Raw genomic sequence first — 20,540 nt, 5'->3', positions numbered from 1 at the left:
CTTTTTTTAAATTCTGAAGATACTGCAGCCTTAAGTTGAATGGATGACTGTTTGGCTCAGCTTCTGCTTAAAGTACAAATAAATGCATTAAGTCTTCTGTTTATGAATCATACCCAGGAGAAAAGTGTTACCCTGAAAGGTCATGTTCTTAAACATGTCTTCTCTGTTGTTAAACATTTACGGGAATACATGTGAAGTGCCTCACTCCCGCTTCTAGGAGAAACACCAACACTAATAAATGTTTTCTCAAAAGGTTTTAGTCCTCTGTTCCCAGTACGTTTCATCGCATGGCAGTCTTCTCTTCAGCCACTTTGCAACAGCACTCACAGCTTTAATGGCTGCAATTTAAAGGAGTTTATTTTGGGGAGACTTAATTTTGATTTTTTGCATTTACTGCTTTGGTACCGGTCTGGTGCCACCCATTAAGGTACCCACCGATGGGTACTTGGTCTTTGTAAGCATTTCCAGAGCTGGAAGACCATGTTGAAAGGCTTGCACATGTAAGAAAATACGTAGCAAAGAACAGCGCCCTCCGAGAAGAAAGCATCCGTCTGTGGACGCTGTTAATCTTGCGTTTATCAAGAGAAACGATGGAATAAAAGCCACGCGCTATGTAACCACCAAAACTATTTACCTTTTGAGATTTTTCCCTAGTCTGTAGTTGCCTAAGGTGAATTCACAAAAACATCTTTTAAGCATCTGCTGGCAGTCACTTTCTGATGTCTTACTGAAGCAGAAGGACCGTAATTGTGTATTCCAGGCGCTGGATACAGGCGTATCAGATGGACGGGGCTAAAGGTTACTGATTCAGTTTAAAGGATTGCACTGTGAATGTCTGTTCTATTGTATTTGAAGATGAGAAAGCTTTTTGTCCAAACTGCAAAGATGTAAAGGTCTGTGTAAAACCTGATGATAAGGAAGGAGAGCAGCTCTGCACTAGAGTGACAATATAGATGACAGAGCAGTGCTTTGCAGCATATGACATTGAATAGCTTTGCTGAAGACCTAGATTTCTTTTTTTTTTCACCCCATTGAATTGGGACTTGCTCATTCTTCTGGAAGGACGCAGTGGGGTACCAGTGCCAAGTCAGAGGAGGAGGAATGTTTTGTGCAGTGCTGGAATCTGATAGATGAAACGGGCCATTATTTCTATGCCCTCGCTCCCTGCGCTGACATATAGCGAAGGCACGTGGGAATCCAAGCGTCCTCCACGTGCACTTAGCAAGAATGCAGCGATTTCTCTTGCTGGTTAAGTGGCAGCGCACTAGGAGTTGCTCAGTTGTAGTGCCCTGCGAACTGGGAAAGCTGCAGTGAAGGTCTGATAACGGTAACATTAATTTTTCGTGTAAGAAAATAACCTTAACTAGAGGTTAAAAAGTAATTTTGACTGATGAAAATATTTTTGACTACAGAGTTTTACATTTGATGTTTCTAGGAGACGATGTCTGAGGATTGGTAATGGGATACGAAGCCATTCACCTCTAGGTCACTGTTGAATCCCGGCCCAGGTTGGTAGTGACCAGAAGTCGTTACCACTGCTGCATGTTCAGTGACCTTTGTCAGATGGCTTAGCAGCGGCAGTTCAGGTTGACTCGGCTGCCTCTCAGGGTTAGAGGCTGTCATTGTAGAGCAAAGTCACGGTAGCTTTGGATGACGTGAGAGTAGCCCGCGGTGTCGCTCAGGGTGCTGTACCTCTTCCTGGGTAGTGGTTCCCAACGCGTGACGTGGTGGCACTTTTCACAAGCACCGTTCTGTTCACTTAACGCTAGGTGTTTTTAAGAGGCGGCACATAACAGCAGCCTGTCTCTGTGTGTGTGACTACTTTAAGTATTCTCTAGGTTGTCTTTAATAGCGTAGGTTGCATTTCTACTTCCTCAATGGGTGTGTGTAGCAAAACAAATCATGGGGTACTTGGTTAGGGTGAGATGAAGGAGGTGTGGTGAGCTTCCAAAAGTTTCATGAGAAATCGGGCTTCAATCTTGTGAAACTCAGTACATTTCTTTAGTGTCTTCCAAATTCTTCTTACTCCAGCCTTTCCAATGTTGGTAGCTCTCGTTCAGTTCAAGTGTCCGACTTGGTTTTCAGCTTTCCAGTTGTGTAGCACCACAACATGTTACTCTCTTCTCACAGCAAAGGGAAATGGGAAACTTAACCTTCATGTTATAGGGCGTATGTTACAGTGGTCTTCCCTGTGTTGACTTACTAATACTGTACGAGTCCCTCAGCTGAAACTGAGAAATCAGTTGAAAGAGAGAAATCAAATCCAGCCATGTCAGAAAGCATTATTTCCATCCTTATTAACGTGGATGAAATCTCTCTTTAGGTTGAGAATTTCTTCTGTATGGGATCTCCATTAGCAGTGTTTTTGGCGTTGCGTGGCATCCGTCCAGGAAACAGCGGTAGTCAAGACCATATTCTGCCCAGAACAATTTGTAACCGCTTACTAAATATTTTTCATCCAACAGATCCAGTGGTGAGTTTTAATTGCCATTGCAAGCTTTTACCTTGACTGTTTTTAAGCATCAGCTCTGTGATAATGTGTGATCTTCAAAGCGTGTGAATCAACGCAAGTATGTTCCAGCACAGGACTGTTTGTTATCGTACCGTGTCTTGGGTTTTGTAACTGTAGAATAACAGTTCCTACAAATAATTGCCTTAAATACCGTATACTTTGCTTGTCTTTTCATATTAATAAGCATAAGATTCAAGGTTACTCTGCTTTTTTTGCAAAGACTTAAGAAATAATCCTCAGTCAAGTTCCAACTTGTGTTTAACTTACTGACTTCCATTAAACATCGTCTGTCCAAAGATGCTACTGCTGTTAAAAAAGGTTTCACAAGCACTTTACAAGATACTGTAGGAAAGCAAAACCACTGCTTTTTTTTCCCCCAAGGGGTCCAGAGTAACAGACTGTTAGAGAGAGGGTGAGATAGTGCTTGGGAAGGCAGGATTGGTATAGCTTCACCCTGTCCTTATACTCTTCCATAGGCAGATCTTGTTCAGCTCCAGCTACTCCAAAACCAGAATTTTCCTGGGACATCTAGGACGGTTGGTCAGGCTGTAATCTCTGGTCCCGCTCTGCAAATAGTAACTTGACTTAGTTTTCAGATAAGGAAGCGCAGAATGCTTTTCTACCTCAAAATAAACAAAGAAAAATAAAGAATCAATAGAAAATTATTTTTTAATAAGCACACCAGTTCATGGTTTGCATGGGGATAAATGAAGAGTGATCAAACAAAATGTTTACATAGCCAGTTCCTCCCTCTCTGTTGTGCTGTGGGGAATCAGCCTAGCTGCATATAAAGTTTGCTCTGTCAGTGTTTAATAACAAACGTCTGTTAACAGTAACTGGTGCGTTCGTAACAAGGCGTGGCAGAAGTGTTGCAGAGAAATGTGCAAAAGGGAATGCACAAGCAACTGGGCAGCTAATGTGTCTTCCAGGCTGTGAAAATAAAAGTGAACCAGAACGTAATGCCACCATTCTGTCACTTTGTAGGCTTCACTCATTACAGATATTTTGGATTTGAGGTTGGAAAGGGCTCTGTATGGGAAGGGGAGGGGGTTTTTCCGTCTCGACACTCAGGATTTTCTTTTCTGAATTGCTCTCGCAGGCCTATAGGTTAGAACCGTTAATTCTGAAACACTACAGCAACATTTCGCCTGTCCAGATCCACTGGTACAACACTGCGAACCCTCTACCTTATGAGCACATGAAGCCAAGTTTTCTCAACCCAACAAAAGAACCTACCTCAGTGACAGACGGTGAAAGTGTTTCAACCGGGCCAAGCCCAACGACTTCACCGGTCATGGTTCGACGCCACTACGGGGAGTCTATAACTAACATAGGCAAAGCGAGTATATTGGGTAATTGTTCCTAATGTCCTTTGTTTTCTGTGTAGGACCTTCTGGTAGAGCTTTGCTGCTCCGTGGCGTTGGAGGTGCAACCATAAGCAAACTATTCCTGGCTGTCTCAGTTTGTTCTGCGTAGCTGTGTGGTTTGTTTTAATCCCAGCTGACGTTTAACTTTGAAGAAAAGATAGTTTACGTACGCTGGAGTCAAGGCTTGTGGGGAGAGGATGTGGGTCAGGGAGTTTATGCTGTTGCTGTCTTGTTGTTGCCTGCCTTATTGAAGTAACATCCTGGTGATTTAATAGTTTCCACTCTGTGGAAAAGAAAAAAAAAAAAAAAAAGATTAAAGCTTGTTTTGTGACTACATTTTCTGGTATTGGCAAAGAGGAGAAAAATCACTCTATTGTAAGCTATTACCGTTCATTTAACTCATGATTTTACAATAGGAAATTCAGGCTGCTTTAATATGAAGTCTATCCCCTTCTGGCTTTCTGATTCAAAATAAACCCTGGTTTAAGTGAGCTTAAATTCACTTGCACTGGAGCTTATATTTGAGCTTGCCCTTGCAGTTTTTGTTGACCCAAGGCTTTTCTTTCGCTCTCTACGTGGGATTTGGAAGAAGGCTAGTGCCAGGAATCTTCCCAATCAAATAAGTAAAGCATATAAAAGCAGTTTAGTCCTTAAGTAGAAATATGTGGTATTTCAGAGGAGGGTTGCTTTGGGCTGTGTGACTGTAGGAACTTTAATGTGTTGTCCATAAGGTGGCAGCAAAGTCGGGAGAAAACATCACAGATCTGTTCTTAACTTCTACACCCCCCCTTCCTGAACAACCGAAATAGTCCTTTTAAAGGATGATGTAGCGTTTCTAAATGTCTGTGAGGGTGATGCCAACAGAAGGACCCTTAATGAGAGGAAAGTCTTAAATGTCCTGATGGGATTCTTCTGTGCAGAAGGTACTAACATTGCTATAAAGCGTTTGTGTCTTGGCCTTAGGGTTTTCGTGAAAGAGGAGTTACAACGTTATCTGTAAAAGTACCAGATTTCTTGCTGCAGAAGTGTTCTCGTGTGTTTTTATTCCCCGAACTACAGGTTCCAAATTACAGCCTTTGCTCGTACGCTAGAGTAGCCTCACGGTAAACAGTGTACACTCAAGTCAGATGAGCTGTTCCCACCCTAGAAAAGCATGAGTCGTGTTTTCCTCCGTCTTGTCACTCAGCTCTAATTGACGGCTGCTACAGTGACTTTAATTTGCAGTTTAATTTAGCTGCCCTTGTGCTTGGTTGTGGTTTTCTTTTTTCCCTCTGTGCTGAATGCAGGCGCTGCGAGTATTGGGAAGGGCCTCGGCGGGATGCTTTTTTCCAGATTCGGTCGATCTAGTCCAGCCACCCCACAGACACTGGAGACGGGAAAAGATGGGGCCGAGGGGGACGACAAGAAGGCCACAACTGTTGGGACGCCGCCTCTCCCGCACAGCAGCTCGGGCTTTCTCGAACCTGCAGGTTAGTGACGAGCCCACCTTACAAACCCTGTGGAAACAAGGGCTTTGGTGGGCTGCCTCTGCAGGTTGTGGGAGGCTGGAAATACCATAACGACATAATGCTGCTGTTGGATTCTGTTGGTTTGCACTAAAGTGATAAATATTGAATCTGTTCCTGCTTTTTGTATCTCTTAAGACTGCCCAAGGACTGACTTTTTGTTCTTCTTTTAATCTTTCTTTCCTCTTAAAGGAGGTTTGTCTGTATATGTGTTTGCACATCCATGCACACCACATATATATATGAATATACATGAGTTTTGGCTAATGAGATCAATGTATCAGTAGTTCCTAGACTCCCACTAGGAAAAGCAATATAATTGCTGCAGAGAATCCCCCTCACCATTTATCATTAGCTGGATTTATTTAAATTTCCTCATACATTTGCAGTTCTGAAGCAATCTGGATTTAAAGGCACATATGACTCAAAACAGAAGCTGCCCTTGTCCTGCTCTGAACCACCCAAAACAGAAAGTGTGATTTGAGCCGCTGGGTTTTTTTTTTTTTTTTTTTTTGGAAAATTATAGGTACTTCCTTTACAGAAAATCCTACATGATATTATTTCTAAACTTCTCGTTGGCACTGTTGCAAGGCAGGGGTTTTTGCAATCTAAGGAGTCACAAGTATGTTGTATCCTGTGACGGCGTTCACATGACACATTTACATTACTGTCTGTTCATCACTGCTCATTTCAACAGATAACCTGCCTGCGTCAGTATTCGAGGGCACAGACTTTGTCCTAAACTTGAGGAGAACAGAGTGGCCTGACAGCGAATACTGTAGAGCTGCCGATGAGGTCCTTTCGGGGGGGGGGGGGGGGGGGTGTTGGCACATCAAGGGCCTTCTGCCTGCTTCCCGCATCCCGAAAGCCCGTCCCTGCTCCATACAAGGAGAACGCGGAGCGGAGGCCAGCGAGCCTGCGATGATGCAATCCGCGGCCAAAGGATTTGCTTCGGAGAGCGCGGCCGCTCGCCTCGTGGCGGGGTTTGGCTGCCTCCCAAGCTCCCCTTACGGCCTCTTGTCAGATGGTCGGGGCGTCCTTCCTGCAGACAGCAACCGGGGGAGGGGTGGGTTTTTTTTGGGAATATACGTGTCTTCGTGGAAATGACCACGGATTCTCCTGGCGTTGGAAGGCTCTGACTCCCTCGCCGCGGCGCAGCGCTCCGGCGAAGGCCCGTTGGCCGTGGCGGCGGAGGCAGCGCTTGCGCGACGCTCCCTTTGGGCGCTCTTTGAGCCAAGAATGGAAATTCCTTGAAGTTGGCTATGATAAATGGCTGCATTTTTTACTCAATATGGGGTTTTGGCTTTTGGAGCTAAGCAGGCTTTTAGTTGTGTCCTTTTTGTTCTGTTGCTCCTCGTAGAGATTTTTCTGACCGCTCAAGTGCCTTAACAATAGGTTAGCCGTTGGGCCAGTTAAACACGCAGTGAAAATTGCTTTGAATGTGGTATTAATCAAAGCAGCCATTGAAATGAGAGGATAGCTGCTGAAATCGATTTGGAATAATCTGGAAATGAAAAGGGCCAGCGCTGCGTAGGGACTGCTGGTTTTCAGAACGGGCTTGTAACGCTGGGTGTAGTCTCCTTGTGTCGCCACTAAAGATGTGAGAAGTCCGTTTACTTCGGAAAATTCTGAAGTGTCCACGTTGTGAAAGTCAGCGGCTCCTAATGGGGCCTCCACGTTTACTGGATACGTCTGTGTAGGGATCAGAAGGAGCGTAAATGTATTTATATAGTTACTATAAGAAAAACAGCTGCTTAAAAAAAAATACCAGCTTTTTCTAAGCTTTAGGTTTATTTTCTTTTTTTTTTTTTTACCTGAACTAAGCACCACTCTTAGGTCAGGTTTGTGCTAAATGCTGTCCATCAAAATATATGTATGTATCATTAAAAATCACAGCAGATTTAGATGAGGGTACAGTTAAACGTAAACGCAGCTATTATGTACATTTTGTTTATAGCAAGTACAATCGGAGCCCAAAGCTGATGGAAAAACATGCCAGTGTTGTTTTCTTCCTTCTGCTGCCATACAATTCTAACACCATTTCTGTTTCTCGTTTGATTTCTAGTGGAACTGGAGCACAGGATTGATTTCGAGCTCAGGGAAGGTCTCGTGGAGAGCAGATACTGGTCTGCAGTCACATCACACACTGCCTATTGGTCATCTCTGGATATTGCTCTTTTCCTTCTAACCTTCATGTACAAACAGGACCAAGAAGACACTGACAAATCCAATTTAGACACTATTTGAATTTTGGACTGGGGATGGGGCGGGATGGGAAAGGAAATTTTAAAACAAATGGCACAAAACTGATGTTTTACTGTCAGACTGCAGCATATGTGGCATGGAGGTTTCAGGTTTAAGTGCATGTTTGGATTTTTTCCTGTTTCTAAAGAGCAAAAATGATTTGTATTTAAAAGCACTTTATAGTTTTAAACATTTTGCAGTGCTTGATTAGACCTGAAATGATTCCAAATTCCTGTTACCTTTGACTGTATAAAAAGCCAATACAACGTGTAGCATCCCGTAAGCACGGTTGTGCGGTGTGCTTGGGTGACATACTTGTTAATGACCATAACTGCTGTTTAGTTCATTAAAGTATAAAAGATTAGTTGGTTTAAAAAAAAAAAAAAAAAAAACACTACTAAATTAATTTCCATTAACAAAAATATATGTTAGGTACAAACCTAAAACTGCCATGTTCCGATGTTTTATGTATCAGTAAATAACAAGCGGTGGTGTCATTTTTCTAGGACTCTCTTCAGCTCCACATCCTATTATCCACAGTACCATGGAAAGACCATTCTGACTGCTGGCTTCCGAGGGCGTATTGTACGTGACACATTTAGAAACTAATGCTGAAAAAAGCATGAAGCAAATATTTGAAATACTGTAATTATAATTTATTATTCTCTCTAATTGTTTCATTTTATTCCAGTGTATAAAACATTACTTTTTTACTGGTTTCTTTTGACATAATTTAAGAACCACATTTATTTTCTACAGTGTTAAGACTTTTACTCAGAAATACATATCTTTGTACTACTATTCAAATGAATATATGGACACTGTGGCACACTTTAAGTATTTTTTCATTAAAAATAAATATTTGTGGTTTCACACAAATGACATCAGTCACGTTCTTCTCAAAGGTAAGTAACTGCCGTTGCTTTTTAGGTCCCAGGTGCTTCTCAGGCACATGAAGGTCTCGACCTCACATCCGACTTGGTTTGCAGACGATCCGTCTGTCTTTTGCTTCCCGTTGTTAAATGTATATATGTGCGTGCGTCTGTGTATAAAAACGTATGTCTGGGTGTATTTGTGCACGAGAATCCTATCAAGAGGAAAGAGAGCAGCGTAAAATAAACTCGGTGAGGCCTGGGAACACTGGAGCTTAGATCAGGTTTGTGTCTGAGACTCATTCAGGAGAAGAGGAGAGGGAAGCGTTGCGGTGAAAGGAAATGATCCCCAAATGAAACACTGAAAGGTCATCGCGGAGATTTTCAGACCACGTGGGAGGCTCTGGAGCAGAAGCGCCGCATACGTGGCCTCAGAGCTGCCTCTGCCAGAGGGACTTGTGATCTCCACAGCACAGGTGGAAGCTGCAGAATCCAAACTTTTGTTTAAAAAGAAATCGGTGATTTGTGATGTTGGGGAGTAGGGGTGTTCTCCGTGTAAACAGCAGAGAGCCAGTGGCTCAGAGGTGTGGAAACCACCCGGACATCCCTTTTGGAGATTGGGGGGGGAGACAGGGTATTGTTCTCCCAAGTAATACTGCTTGGGCTGTTGCTCGTTGCCCTGGTCCGTGGTGCGGTGGGGAAGGAACTGGGAGCGAGGCTGTGTGTTGGGGGTTATGGATTTAGGAACAGTGATGAAGGGGGAAAGAACAATGGAGAGGAAAAGGGAAGGGAGGAGTGGAGGGGAATGGGCAGAAGATTTCAGAAGCAGCACTACTATAACTGCAGTGAACCAATATCCAACAAATTGTTCCAATGGTGTAAAGGACCTTGCTTCAGTGTGGAGCTCTGAAAAAAAATCCTTCCAGCCGTAGTGAATTGTGAGTCTCCTGCCTGACGTGTTTACTTGGGTTGATGAACAATCAGAAGAAATTAAAATAACCCTCTAAAAGAAGGAAGCTTGACACCTCTGCTCCAGAAAACAGGCTTTTGTTTACGTTAGTGGCTTTCCAGAGAAGTTGTTTAATCAGCTCTTCCTAATTAGGAGAACTTAAACATAAAAGGAGAATCTCCTTTTATATTTAGAACGTGCAAAACATTTCCAAATGCGCGTGGTTTGCGTTCCAGTCCTTTGAGTTGGATCGTGTCGCTGCTGCCTTATCCCCTGACGCTCCTGGATCCACGCTAGATCCCTCGTTGAACGCTGTAAACAGAAGGGGGTTAATTCCTGTAGTTCCTGTGGTCTGTGTCAACTCCGCTGTTGTCCAGAACATGTTTCAGATTTATGGAATAGCCATTCCCCTCGCATCAGAACATGCTGGTGCTTGCCGAGTGCTCTCCATATAAGGGATGAGATCCTACTTCTGTGTCCGTACCCCTTGGTAGATCAGGGAGAAGACAGAGCTGAGAAGTAAACCATACTGCTGGTAGGAGAAGGGATAAGGAGGACCAAAACCTGCTCATGGCTTTGTGTTTTTCCTGAGCTAACGGACGTATGTATTTATGATTCCGTTCTAACTTGTAACTTCATGGAGCATCTACTAATCTCCAAGCTTAACTACCAAGCTAAAACGTACCTCGAAAGGATAAATGGAGACTTATTCTAAAGTGAATGCAAAGATGTTAAGCGTGCTGTGGGGCAGACTTTCATCTTTTTAAGCCTCCAAAAAAAAATCTCTTACCCTCCTGCAAAGACAAAATGCTCTTTGGAAATTAAGTTTTGAAGTTGTTAGGAAAAGGGTTGCCCCGTTTCTATTCTGCAGGGTAGCACGGATTCAAGTAGGGTCACGTCTCTGCGTGCTAGAGTCTAAATTTCATGCTTAAAACTTTCTGGTCAGATGGTCCGTGGCATAATAGAGAGCTGGAATGTCCTGGCTTCCAATTACCGACTTGTTTGGTTCTGCGAGAACGATGTTTGGCTTTATAAGCTGTGTTGACTGGTGGTTTTTCTTGAGAAACCGAGATAAGGGAAGTGTAGTGCACTGTTGTCAGTCTTCTGACTGATACCGAGCTGTTTTCTGAAACTTGTCCTTGAGTGCTTTGTCCAAATTCAACGCTTACAGGTTTTTGCTACGAGGTCATTTTTACAGATAATCATCTTCATTTTTTTTTTAATTACTTTTTTTTTTTTTTACATTTCATCCCTTTACTCCTAATCATTCTGTCACGGTTTTACTACAGCCTCCCTTCCCCTGTATACACTCTCTCTCTGCTTTTATTGCCCATGTTCCTGGAGTTAGAAGCCCTTTGCTTTATTTCACTGTGACAGACTAGCTGGCCAACTTCAATTATTTTATCTCCGTTCCTAATTAGTATTATTAGGCTGAACAGAAACACGTTTCGCATTCTCCTATGTGTATGACACCTGGTTGCCACCACCTCCTCCTCCTCCTCCATGGTTTTCTGTGGTCCTGGTGCTCGTTTCCAGTTCGAGGTGACTCTGCCCGGAGCTAGGTCGGTGGGCATTGATTTTTTTTTTCAAGTTGAGTTCATGAATCACTATGTCAACTGTTTGCAGTTAGATAGTTAATGTATATTTGTGTGCCCTCTGCCCAGCACGTTTATTTGACGTTCATTGCTTCCCATTTTTCCGTTAGTAGCTTGGAGATTCGGTTTCTGCCTCCACACGTCGTTTTGCTACTGGAGCCGGGCTGCAGGTGGTTGATCCGCGGTGGTTTACAACCCGTACAGCATCAGGCGTTCAGTCAGCTTTTACACACCAAGACCCAGTAACAGGCTGCCACACCTACTGAGTTATTTTCAGTTTCCCAAGCAATATCTTACTGGTTGCTTACTGGTAGTGGCCACTTTTCATTGTTTTCCCCCGAGTCCACCCCTATTGTCTTTCCTGATCTTGCAAAAAGCTTTAAAATCTTTTTTTTTTTTTTTTAAACATCACCTGGGTGACAATGCCAGTTTCTGCTTTATCGGCTGGACTTCAGCCTGACATTTTTCTTGCATTCCATGTTTGATCTGCATTTAATTATCTTTTTCCACAAAATCAAACTTCCTCTTGGTTTAGCTTTTCCCTCCCTCTTCCATAGCGATTTCGCAGTGCAGCTTGTCTCTTGCCCGTTGCGCTCAAGCCTCTTCTGAAGCATTCGGTTTTCATTTCGGCTTTGATTTCTGCCCGCTGGAATTGAAGCTTGCTTCGTGAAGGTTTGAGCGCAGCCTGTGCATCCTCGAGACTTAAAGTGGAAACTGAAACCCACTTGAAACGGGAGAGGCTCATATCACTGTTGTGATCCCCCAGGCTTCTCCCGAAAGCTCAGCATCAGCAAAGCCCAGCTGGATGTGTTTAGCTTTCGGGAAGGGTTTGCACATTCTCCCTTTGCTGCGTTTGTGTCTTCCATCAGGCAGCTTAACTCCGGGACCCACAGAGCATTTTCTGTCACTGCCAATGAATTTTGGCCTGTTAGTGAGCAGTGGATGTGGGCTGGCCTCTCCCAAGGCTGGTTCCTTGCTCGTTGGGCTTCTCCTGCGTCCCTTGAGGCCCATTTGACCCACGCTTTGCTATAGATGTCACAATGTTTTGTGGTTCTCTGCATGTCGTTGCAGAAGCACTTAAATCTGCAGGCACAGCTCCTGATGTCGACAGTGTGTTGACGAGGTCTCCTCTTCCAAAGAGTAAGAGGGGAAGTCCTAACACACGGAGAGAAATGCCTGGCTATGAAAGTTTCAGATCACCCCGGAGGTCAGTGCTCTCTGGTCCCCTTAGAAAGCAAATTCCCACATCAGCCTTTTCCCCTGAAAATGCCCTGTCTCCCTCGCTGCAGTCGCAGCAGCTCTCGACTAGCAGACCTTGGCCAACCCTTTCCCTTCAAGAGTGAAAAGTCACTCAGTCCCCTGCAAACACGAGCTGTCCCAGAAGCGATCACTTGTGGTTTTGAAATCCCTCGCTGATTTATCCAGAGAGGGTTTCCATTTGACAGTTCTGTGGGCATCTGCCACAGATTGACTTCTCTCTTTGTTTCTTACATAAAATACGATTTCTTGCAGCTCCTCTGCCCATAGCCTGGTGCCTCATTGATTGTCAGCACGAACGTGGGAGAGGTGAGTTGCAAACTTCTCTACAGGCTGCAGCCCTGACCAGATGCTGGAGCTCCAAGGACCCCCACATCCAATTTGTTCTTGCTGGTTTTATGGCTTTTTCAATATCGCCTTGAAAGTCAGTATCTCATCTCAGAGTGGTCCCATACTTTGTACTTAAAGAGCAGCTACTTAAAGGGTTTTACCATTTCGCCATACCCCTTGATAAAGAAGATCCTTTAAAAGGGGATTTTCAAGTGTGTTTGTGCTAAAGCATCTCCGTTTTTGGGGATTTACTACTTTCTGCAGTTCATGAGAAAGATCCTTTAGCTTGGCTTTTGAACTCGTAATAGCTGTTTGATTTAGAAATTAATCTTATCGTCCCTTAATGAATCCAGATTTTTTTCTCTCTGATATCATATCACTGGTAACGTGACAAACCACCTCAGGCTACCCATGTGGTCTTGCTTATGCGACTTCTCTAACAGTCAGATCCCAACCTGGCTGAAACGAAGGTCTTCCCTTGCCTTCGGTGGGTGTTGGATCATGTTGAGTGCCTTTAGTGCTTGCTGCTCTTCCTACCTTTTCTTAGGTGAACAGGTACAATATGGATTAGGTCAGGGAAGAAAAGGCTTTGGCATTTAGGTTGGCAGTTGGCCAGCACTGAACCCTTGAATCTCTCCAGCAGAGAGATCATGCTGTGGCCAGCGTTGGCCTCCGTGTACTGCCGAGTGCTCCGGGTTATCCCAGCAGCCTCTCAGCAAGCAGAAGGTTAAATTCTGGTTTTCTGTTCATCCTCCTCTGCCTGCAAAGCCCAGACTGGTTGGAAACCAAAGCCACGGGAAGGGGGAAAGGAGAGCAGCTCTGCTGATTTTGAATTTGTGATATCTTTCTGTCTGTTGTGGTCTGTCACGCTTACCCAAAACTAGAAACAAGTTTGTGCTACCACCGGAAAGAGGCTGACGGACCACGTCGTCCCTGGTCTCTTTTCACAGCTTGTGTTTTCAGAACTGAGTCACTAACGTGCCCTGGGGTTTTCAGATTCCAAATACTCGGGTTTTGCAGAGTAAGGACCCAGCAGGCTGGGAATGGAGACAATTCCGATTAACCCTCAAGAGTGGAAAAGGCGATTGTGAATGTTAGAGCAGGGCTGGTGTGAAAGGACGCGGTCTCAGGGTGGGGGTGCTCGTGATGAAACGGGGGCGCCGAGTTGGCGGGTGCTGCGAAAGCCAGCCCGCAGGGAGGGAGCCGCGGTTTGCCGAGGGGCTGCCGCGAGCTCTGTGCTTTGTCACCGGGAGCCCGGCTGGGCGGGAACCGGCTCCCCACCAGCTCCCCAGGTAGGTGTTTCCCGTTGTGAATCAGCGTGGGAACGCAAAATGGCAACAGATCTCTCCAAGATGAAGAGAACCCTCCGAAACGTGCCCAAATCTTTCCTCCCTCCCGCTTTTCAACCCGCTCCCGTCCTGTTGTTGTGCTGAAGGGCCCAATGAGGAACGTGCACATTTTCAGCCCGAAAATGCCAATGTCCTGCTCTGATGACTTTCCAGAATGTTTAAAACTGCAGCATTCATCAGAAGTTTTCACATTCCTGATCGCTTTGAAGTAACCAATACTTAAGTTTAAAAATAACTTAAGGCACTTTCAACATTGCTGGGTGTGCTTTCGGTAAGGAAATGGTTAGACCTATTTGCACAGAAGGACAGACCACTTCCAAAACAAACACCATTTATCTCCCGGCTGGTGTCTTAGAGGAGCGTGTTCCAGCGAGGCCACCGCTACGTTTCACCAGTATTTCCCCAACTAGTTTTCCAGCTACTGGACTGTGAAAGATCCTTCCGTTAATCTCTGTGCTTTGGATAAGGTGAGGTACTGTTGGAAAAGGACTCTTTAAACAGCTCACGTGTGGCAGCGGTGTTTAGCCTTGTGTGCTTCGCAAGAAGGGCTTACACTGAAACAGCAGCTGAATATTCTGTGTTTACAAAGCACGATGTTCGGATGGGACAGTTATGTCTCTTGGCACGCTCCTCAGGGTTTCTCCTTTATGCTTACCAGACTGCCCGTTGCATGCAATTGAGTGTGGGGTGGGGTTTTTTTTTTTTTAATTTTCATATAAACTAGAGTATTAAAAACCAGCAGGGGGACGAGAGGGAGGTGAGGCTGCTTTGTGGTGGTTGCAGGAAAGGGAAGAGGGTAGAAACGGTCCTTCCAACGATGCGTGCTCTGCTGTCACGAAAGAAACCTGCGCTCTCCTTCGTGTTGGAGAGAGACCACATCTGCATTTGGGGGGGGGGGGGAGGAAAAAAAACAGACAGGAGAAGCGCTGATTAAATCAAGGCAAAGCTTGGCAGCGTTGTGGAACAGCCTGATGCGTATCAGCCAGCACGTGTTCAACACATGTTGTAGCTTGATGCTCCCGTCAAGAGACGTGGGCGCAAGGCGGTTGGCAGCGAGCGGGGCGAGAGCTCCGGCCCCTTCCTCCCTCGAGGGGCTCAGCCTGCGCCTGTCCCCAGCATCTTCTTCCTCTCTGGGGCCGAGCGAGCCCTTCCTACTCCCCGTGAGAGCGCCTGGATTAAGGTGCTGCTGCTCAGGCAGGCAAGGCTTCTCCTGGGGGTATTTAATTCCTCCGGTGACCACACTCAGGCTGGGGACAGTCCCGCAAGGCAGCCTGTGTCCTGCCCGCTTAGGTGCGATCTCCCAGAGCCGGAGGAAGGAGCCCCCGGTGTCCACAGGTGTCTCCAGGGAAGTGAAACCCCTTTCCGAGCCCTGTCCCCATCCTGGGGGTTATCTGGTGCGTGGTCTCCAGCCCGTTTTCAGTGGGTAGCCTCTAAGGAGCAACCGGGCTGCAGTTCTGCGGGAGGGCGACAGGAGCCTTCGCTCCCCTACCCGGAGCCACCTAAACTCGGGCACTGATGGACGGCTCGAGTCAGGAGGGACCGATGTGCCTTGTCGAGTCTCGTGCAGGCGCTCGCTTCCCACCCAGCATCGCCGAGCTGCTTTCTAGGGATTATTCACTTTCTTTCCCAAGTCACTGGGCTGACCGAGCGTTACAGCTTTGACATCTGCAACCACAAAGTCTTGGGGAAAAAAAAAAAACAAACCAAAACCGTGTTGGGGACTGGCTGTTTCAGACTGCCTCTGTCTGCAGTGAATTTTGATTCTGAGTAGCCTTAGGAAGCGATAGGGCCTGAAAGCGCCTGCAGACCCTGTTGGTCCTGCGTTCTGCAACGCGTCCCGTTCTTTTAGTTCTAGCTACCCAAAGGAAATCAGGGTTGTAGGGGTTTTGCAGTAAATGTTTTGCCAATTTCTAGTGTTATTTCATCATCGTGATGGCATTCTTGGCCTCCTTGCATTAATGATTGATGGTGACATATTCACAGCCTTCTGGGGAAGCGGGAGCTCTGGAGGCAAGCTGTTTCTGTGTAAGCATTAAGGTCCTCCTGAGTTTATTCTGCGGTATCAGGAGAAACCACGCATGTCTGTGAGCATGGATGAATATATATTGTGCATTATATACATCTGCAGAGTGCACTTGTTTCTCCACAGTCCAAGCTGTGTTTAACTCACGGCTTTGAAATGAGCCTAAAACCTCCTCCAAAATAATTTTACCCTCTCCAAACAATTTAGTTAATTAACTGGCTAAATCAGTTCTTGCTGACTCTCCCTGAAGATACCCCTCCTGAACGAGATTTTTTTTCTTTAGATTTGGATGAAATGCAACGGTTGAGTCATGAGTTTTCTTTCTGGCTCGGTCGCTGGAGTGGGGAATGTTGTTCACAATATTGGCTGTTGCCATATGCTTTTTTCATCAAGTAAAAGGGTGCAACTTTCTTTTTTGCTTCCCCCTCCACTGACTCACTCCCCAAATATGTTTCTGGTTAGGATGCCTTGTGACTTCTTCCTGACATAAGGTTTTCTAGTTTGCAGTTAGCTTTGTGAATCGCCTCTGCGAGCTCTAAAATATCCCAGCTCCTGGGAGGAGAGGACGGGTGTCCTGGAGAGCAGAGGGAGCAGCAAGATGCTTACCCAGTTCTTCGGTGCTTTGAGCGTTTGGTAGCTCTCCTGCCCCAGAAATGGTGTTCCAGAAGCTGGGCAGTCCTGCTCCGATGCCCTTCGCATCCTGGATGCGGATTGTTGTGCCTGGGCAGTCTAGGAAAGGGCCAAGGGAATCTCAAGGAGATCTCCCTTCTGGGCTGGGTGAACTTGGCATTTGATCTGTTTGCAACACGATGTAGAGTCGCGGGAAGTTAAAGAAGGGAGGTGTTGGCTGCAAAATAGCTTAGAGGGACAGACAGACAGACAGACAGACAGACGTGTCCCTTCCTGACTTCTTTTAAGGTACTGCATTCAGGCCAACTTTTGCTGTCCCCCAGAGCTCTCAGTGCAGTGACCTGATGCCAAATTTCCTCAGAGAGGGCGAGTTAGGAGCACAGGGCTTTTGTCAGAGCCAACCCTGTGCTCCCAGCATCCTGTCCTTAGCAGCGGGTAGCTTCTAGCACTCGCCCAACAGAAGGAAACAGCTCCCCCAAAAAGCGGACCGTAAATCATTCCAGTGATGCTTCCTGAACCTGACCTTGCAGAAAACAGGCTTGCACCTGCGAGTGTGGGACTGGGTTCCTGAAAACCAGTGCAGCTTGCTGCCATAGGGCTGCAGGCGTACGCCCCGTCCTCACCTTCCAAAGCCCTAGCGGCCTAGGAGATGCCAGAGAGTCCAGGCAGAACAGCTCGCCTCTTTTCCAGCTCAAGGAACTGAGATGCCGAGGGTTAAGTGACTGGCCCAAAGCCAGAGTGCTTGGAAACGAGCCCGTATCTTCCTTGTATTAGCCGGGACATGACCGTGTAGCATGCCTTGCCCTGCTGGAAATGTCACTCGTGATCTCTGGAGCAGTTATTCTGCAAAGAAGCAACTCCTTTTTGTTTTTTTTCTTTCCCTCCAAATTGCTCTGCCTTGCAGGACAATCCCCATCGGTTTGATCTTCTGGGATGCATGAGAAAGGCACCAGCCTTTGCGCTCTCCCTTGTAGCACTTCTCATTTCCTACAGCTTTGCCTGGAAAGTTAACTCCAGGCTTACCCGTGCTGGGAGTTTTCCCAGTGGCTGCTCCGCTGGCGTGATGCTACAGAGAAAGTTATTCCAGCTGAGTGACTCCCCAGCAGCACGTTCCTGGGTGTTGGGGTGATGGTAGAGGACACTGTGAGTCGGCCCTGCAGGGTGGTCCTGCCTGATCCTGGTACCCACCTCTCCCAGGGAAAAGAAATTGGGGGTCAGATCCTCCCTGTCCCTCCTCAAAGCCCCGAGAGCTGCTCTTCCCTGTGCCGCTTGGGAGGTCACACTGAGGCAACTTGCCATGACCACAAGCTGTTTGGGTACAGAAGGTGGCAATCGTGGTCTCACATGCCAAAGCCACCTGAGATGCCAGCCCAGCTCCCAGGACTCAGGCTCTTGTGAGAAGGGGCTTGCTCTGTTGGACAGTAGGTCCCATCTTCATGCCAGGGTCCCTTCCAGGAAGGACGTGATGTGGAGGCTGGGTTATCCACATGGCCTTGGTAACCTCTCCTTTGAGATCCAGGAGTGAGTCCTGCAAAACGGTGCCTAATTTCCATGTGATTTGATGGAACTTTGGGGGTTTTAGCTGTGGGCTTTTTTTTTTTCCTTATTCTTTCCAGTGCTGCTATTGCTCCTTTTTCCTGGCCTGGCGCTATCATCCTGTGTCATCACTGGGGAGATGGAGGAGGCGGCAGAGGTGTTTCCTTGCAAGGAACGAATGTTGGAATAACCCAACTTTGCTCAGCTGGCAGCATCTCCAGTGCCCAAAACACACTGGAGAGACGTAAGCAAAACCTGGCCACACCACAGCCCTGCAGGGAAGGAGACTTGATGCTTGGAAAAAACACTCTGGCAGCACAATCTCCTAGACTCTGCCTTTAAAAAAAAAAAAAAAAAAGAAATCTCCCAAAGGAATTGATGGAGCCCGACATTCGTGTTATTTAAAACTGAGCAAAATAAGGAGCTGGAGGCTGCGAGCTCAGTGTAAACGGCAGTGGCTTCTCAGGACCTCAGTTAAAGCCCCCTGGGGAGGAAGAGCACATTAGACAGCCAAAATATGTCTCTCCTCCTCTTTATTGCCATGTTTCCGTGTGGTTGGGAAAACGAGTGAGGTCTTGGGAATATCTTTTTGCCGGCTGTGCACTCAAACACGCAGCTGAGATACTTTCCTGTATCACCTTCCCTCCCTCTTGTTCCCTGCCAAGGAGAAGCGTTCGGGACTTGCCCTCCCCCATCTGCGTGACCACCAGTGTGGGGGACAGTGCTGGATGCAGGCTGCTACGGACCTCCGAGGGTCTGGCCAGTGCTGGGCAGACGTGTCAAGATTTGGGCTGTTGGATGGAGATGGGGTTACCCAAAAGCAGCCGGTGCTTGGTGTAGAGAGATTTGGGGAGCCAAACATGCTGACAAACGCTTTCCTGTGCTTTCCAGCGCTGGGTCAGCACATGAGCGCAGCACCTCTGCATCGCGGGGCTCATGGGGAACCCTGGGTCTGCATGCCCTGGCCCTGTTCATCACTTGCCAAGCCAAACTGGGAGGGCGGCAGGGGCCTGGGTTGGGATCCCAAAACCTGCCCAGTGCCCCCATCCATCCCCTAGAAGATGGCACTAAACCTCCCTCCCACTCGTCACTTCAGTTCACGCTCCCTGGGGCGCTCGCTGCATTTGCGCTGCCCGTGGAGCAGCAGTCCCAGCTGAAACGCTGACATCCGTCGTGGGGAACAACCATCACCCCGTCTTGATAGCGGCAATGGTTTTAAACTAAAAGAGCGCAGATTCAGACTAGATATAAGGAAGAAATGTTCTACAATGTAGGTGGTGAATCACTGGCAGGTTGGCCTCCAGCACTCAGCTCGGAGAGGGGTTTTGCCATGGCAGCTCTGATAACCCCCACCAGGATGTACGTGAAGGAACAGCTCTGGGGTCAAAGATGGAAACCTGGTGTTTGGCAGAAGCATACATATGAATATAAATAGATATAGGTGGTGTAGCAAGCTGGGGGCGTTCCTCCTGCCTCAAACCAAGGAGCGCAGGCCAAAAGCCATGTCTGCCTCCACGCTTGTCTCTCCACAGCCAAGACATGGACCAGAGGAGGGACATGAAGATGCTCAGGGGGCTGGAGCAGCTCCCCTGTGAGGACAGGCTAGAGAGTTGGGGGTGTTCAGCCTGGAGAAGAGAAGGCTCCGGGGAGACCTTACAGCAGCTTCCAGTGCTGAAAGGGGGTTTATAAGAAAGATGGGGACAGACTTTTCAGCAGGGCCTGTTGTGATAGGACGAGGGGTAATGGTTTTAAACTAAAAGAGGGTAGAACTAGATATAAGGAAGAAATTTTTTATGATTTGGTGGCAGAGGTTGCCCAGAGAGGTGGTAGAAGCCCCATCGCTGGAGACATTCAAGGTCGGGTTGGACGGGGCTCTGAGCAACCTGATCCAGCTGAAGATGTCCCTGCTCACCGCAGGGGGTTGGACTGGATGGCCTGTGAAGGTCCCTTCCAGCCCAAACCATTCTGTGATTCCATGATCTCTCTGCCATGGAGACTTCCTCTCACCCGACGCATCTCCTCCTGCGCCAGTCTCCTTCCCCACAGCTTCCATACGGCCTGTTAAGCCACTTCAGAGCATTGACCTGATTTTCTCCTCTTCCCCGTGCCTCTCCAGACTGTTTCCTATCACGCTGCCATGGGGCTTGGCTTCTCCTCCCACCCTCCCACGGCTGTGCGCAGCAGCGGCTTGCGTTGCATTCCTTCGCATCGTAATCTCCGGCTTGCTATCTAAGGAGCTGAAGGATATTTCCAACCCAATGCTGCCAGAAAATACTGGCACCCACCTCCGGCTACCTTTGTCTTGTACACACATTCAGCTCCTCGAGTGCTCTGATGCTCTGCCATGTTTAAACAACCGTCGCTTACAATC

The 20,540-nt window shown here is 46.9% G+C and overlaps 1 protein-coding gene across 2 annotated transcripts in view; it reads left to right on the top strand.

Moving 5' to 3' along the window:
- DDHD1 (DDHD domain containing 1) overlaps positions 1-7,631 on the top strand; it is a 66,907-nt gene extending 59,276 nt beyond the window's left edge. For both annotated transcript variants that reach the window (XM_086462647.1, XM_086462646.1), the window contains 4 exons: positions 2,324-2,473; positions 3,612-3,864; positions 5,166-5,348; positions 7,450-7,631. In XM_086462647.1, coding sequence (XP_086318773.1) covers positions 2,324-2,473; positions 3,612-3,864; positions 5,166-5,348; positions 7,450-7,631 — 768 coding nt within the window. The remainder of the gene's footprint in view (positions 1-2,323; positions 2,474-3,611; positions 3,865-5,165; positions 5,349-7,449) is intronic.
- The last annotated feature ends 12,909 nt before the right edge of the window (positions 7,632-20,540 follow it).

Source organism: Leptosomus discolor, chromosome 3 (assembly GCF_034619465.1).
Source record: "Leptosomus discolor isolate bLepDis1 chromosome 3, bLepDis1.hap2, whole genome shotgun sequence".
NCBI classification, from domain to species: domain Eukaryota; kingdom Metazoa; phylum Chordata; class Aves; order Leptosomiformes; family Leptosomidae; genus Leptosomus; species Leptosomus discolor.
Note: the sequence above shows the minus strand (reverse complement) of the source record. Positions and strands in the feature narration are given on the sequence as shown.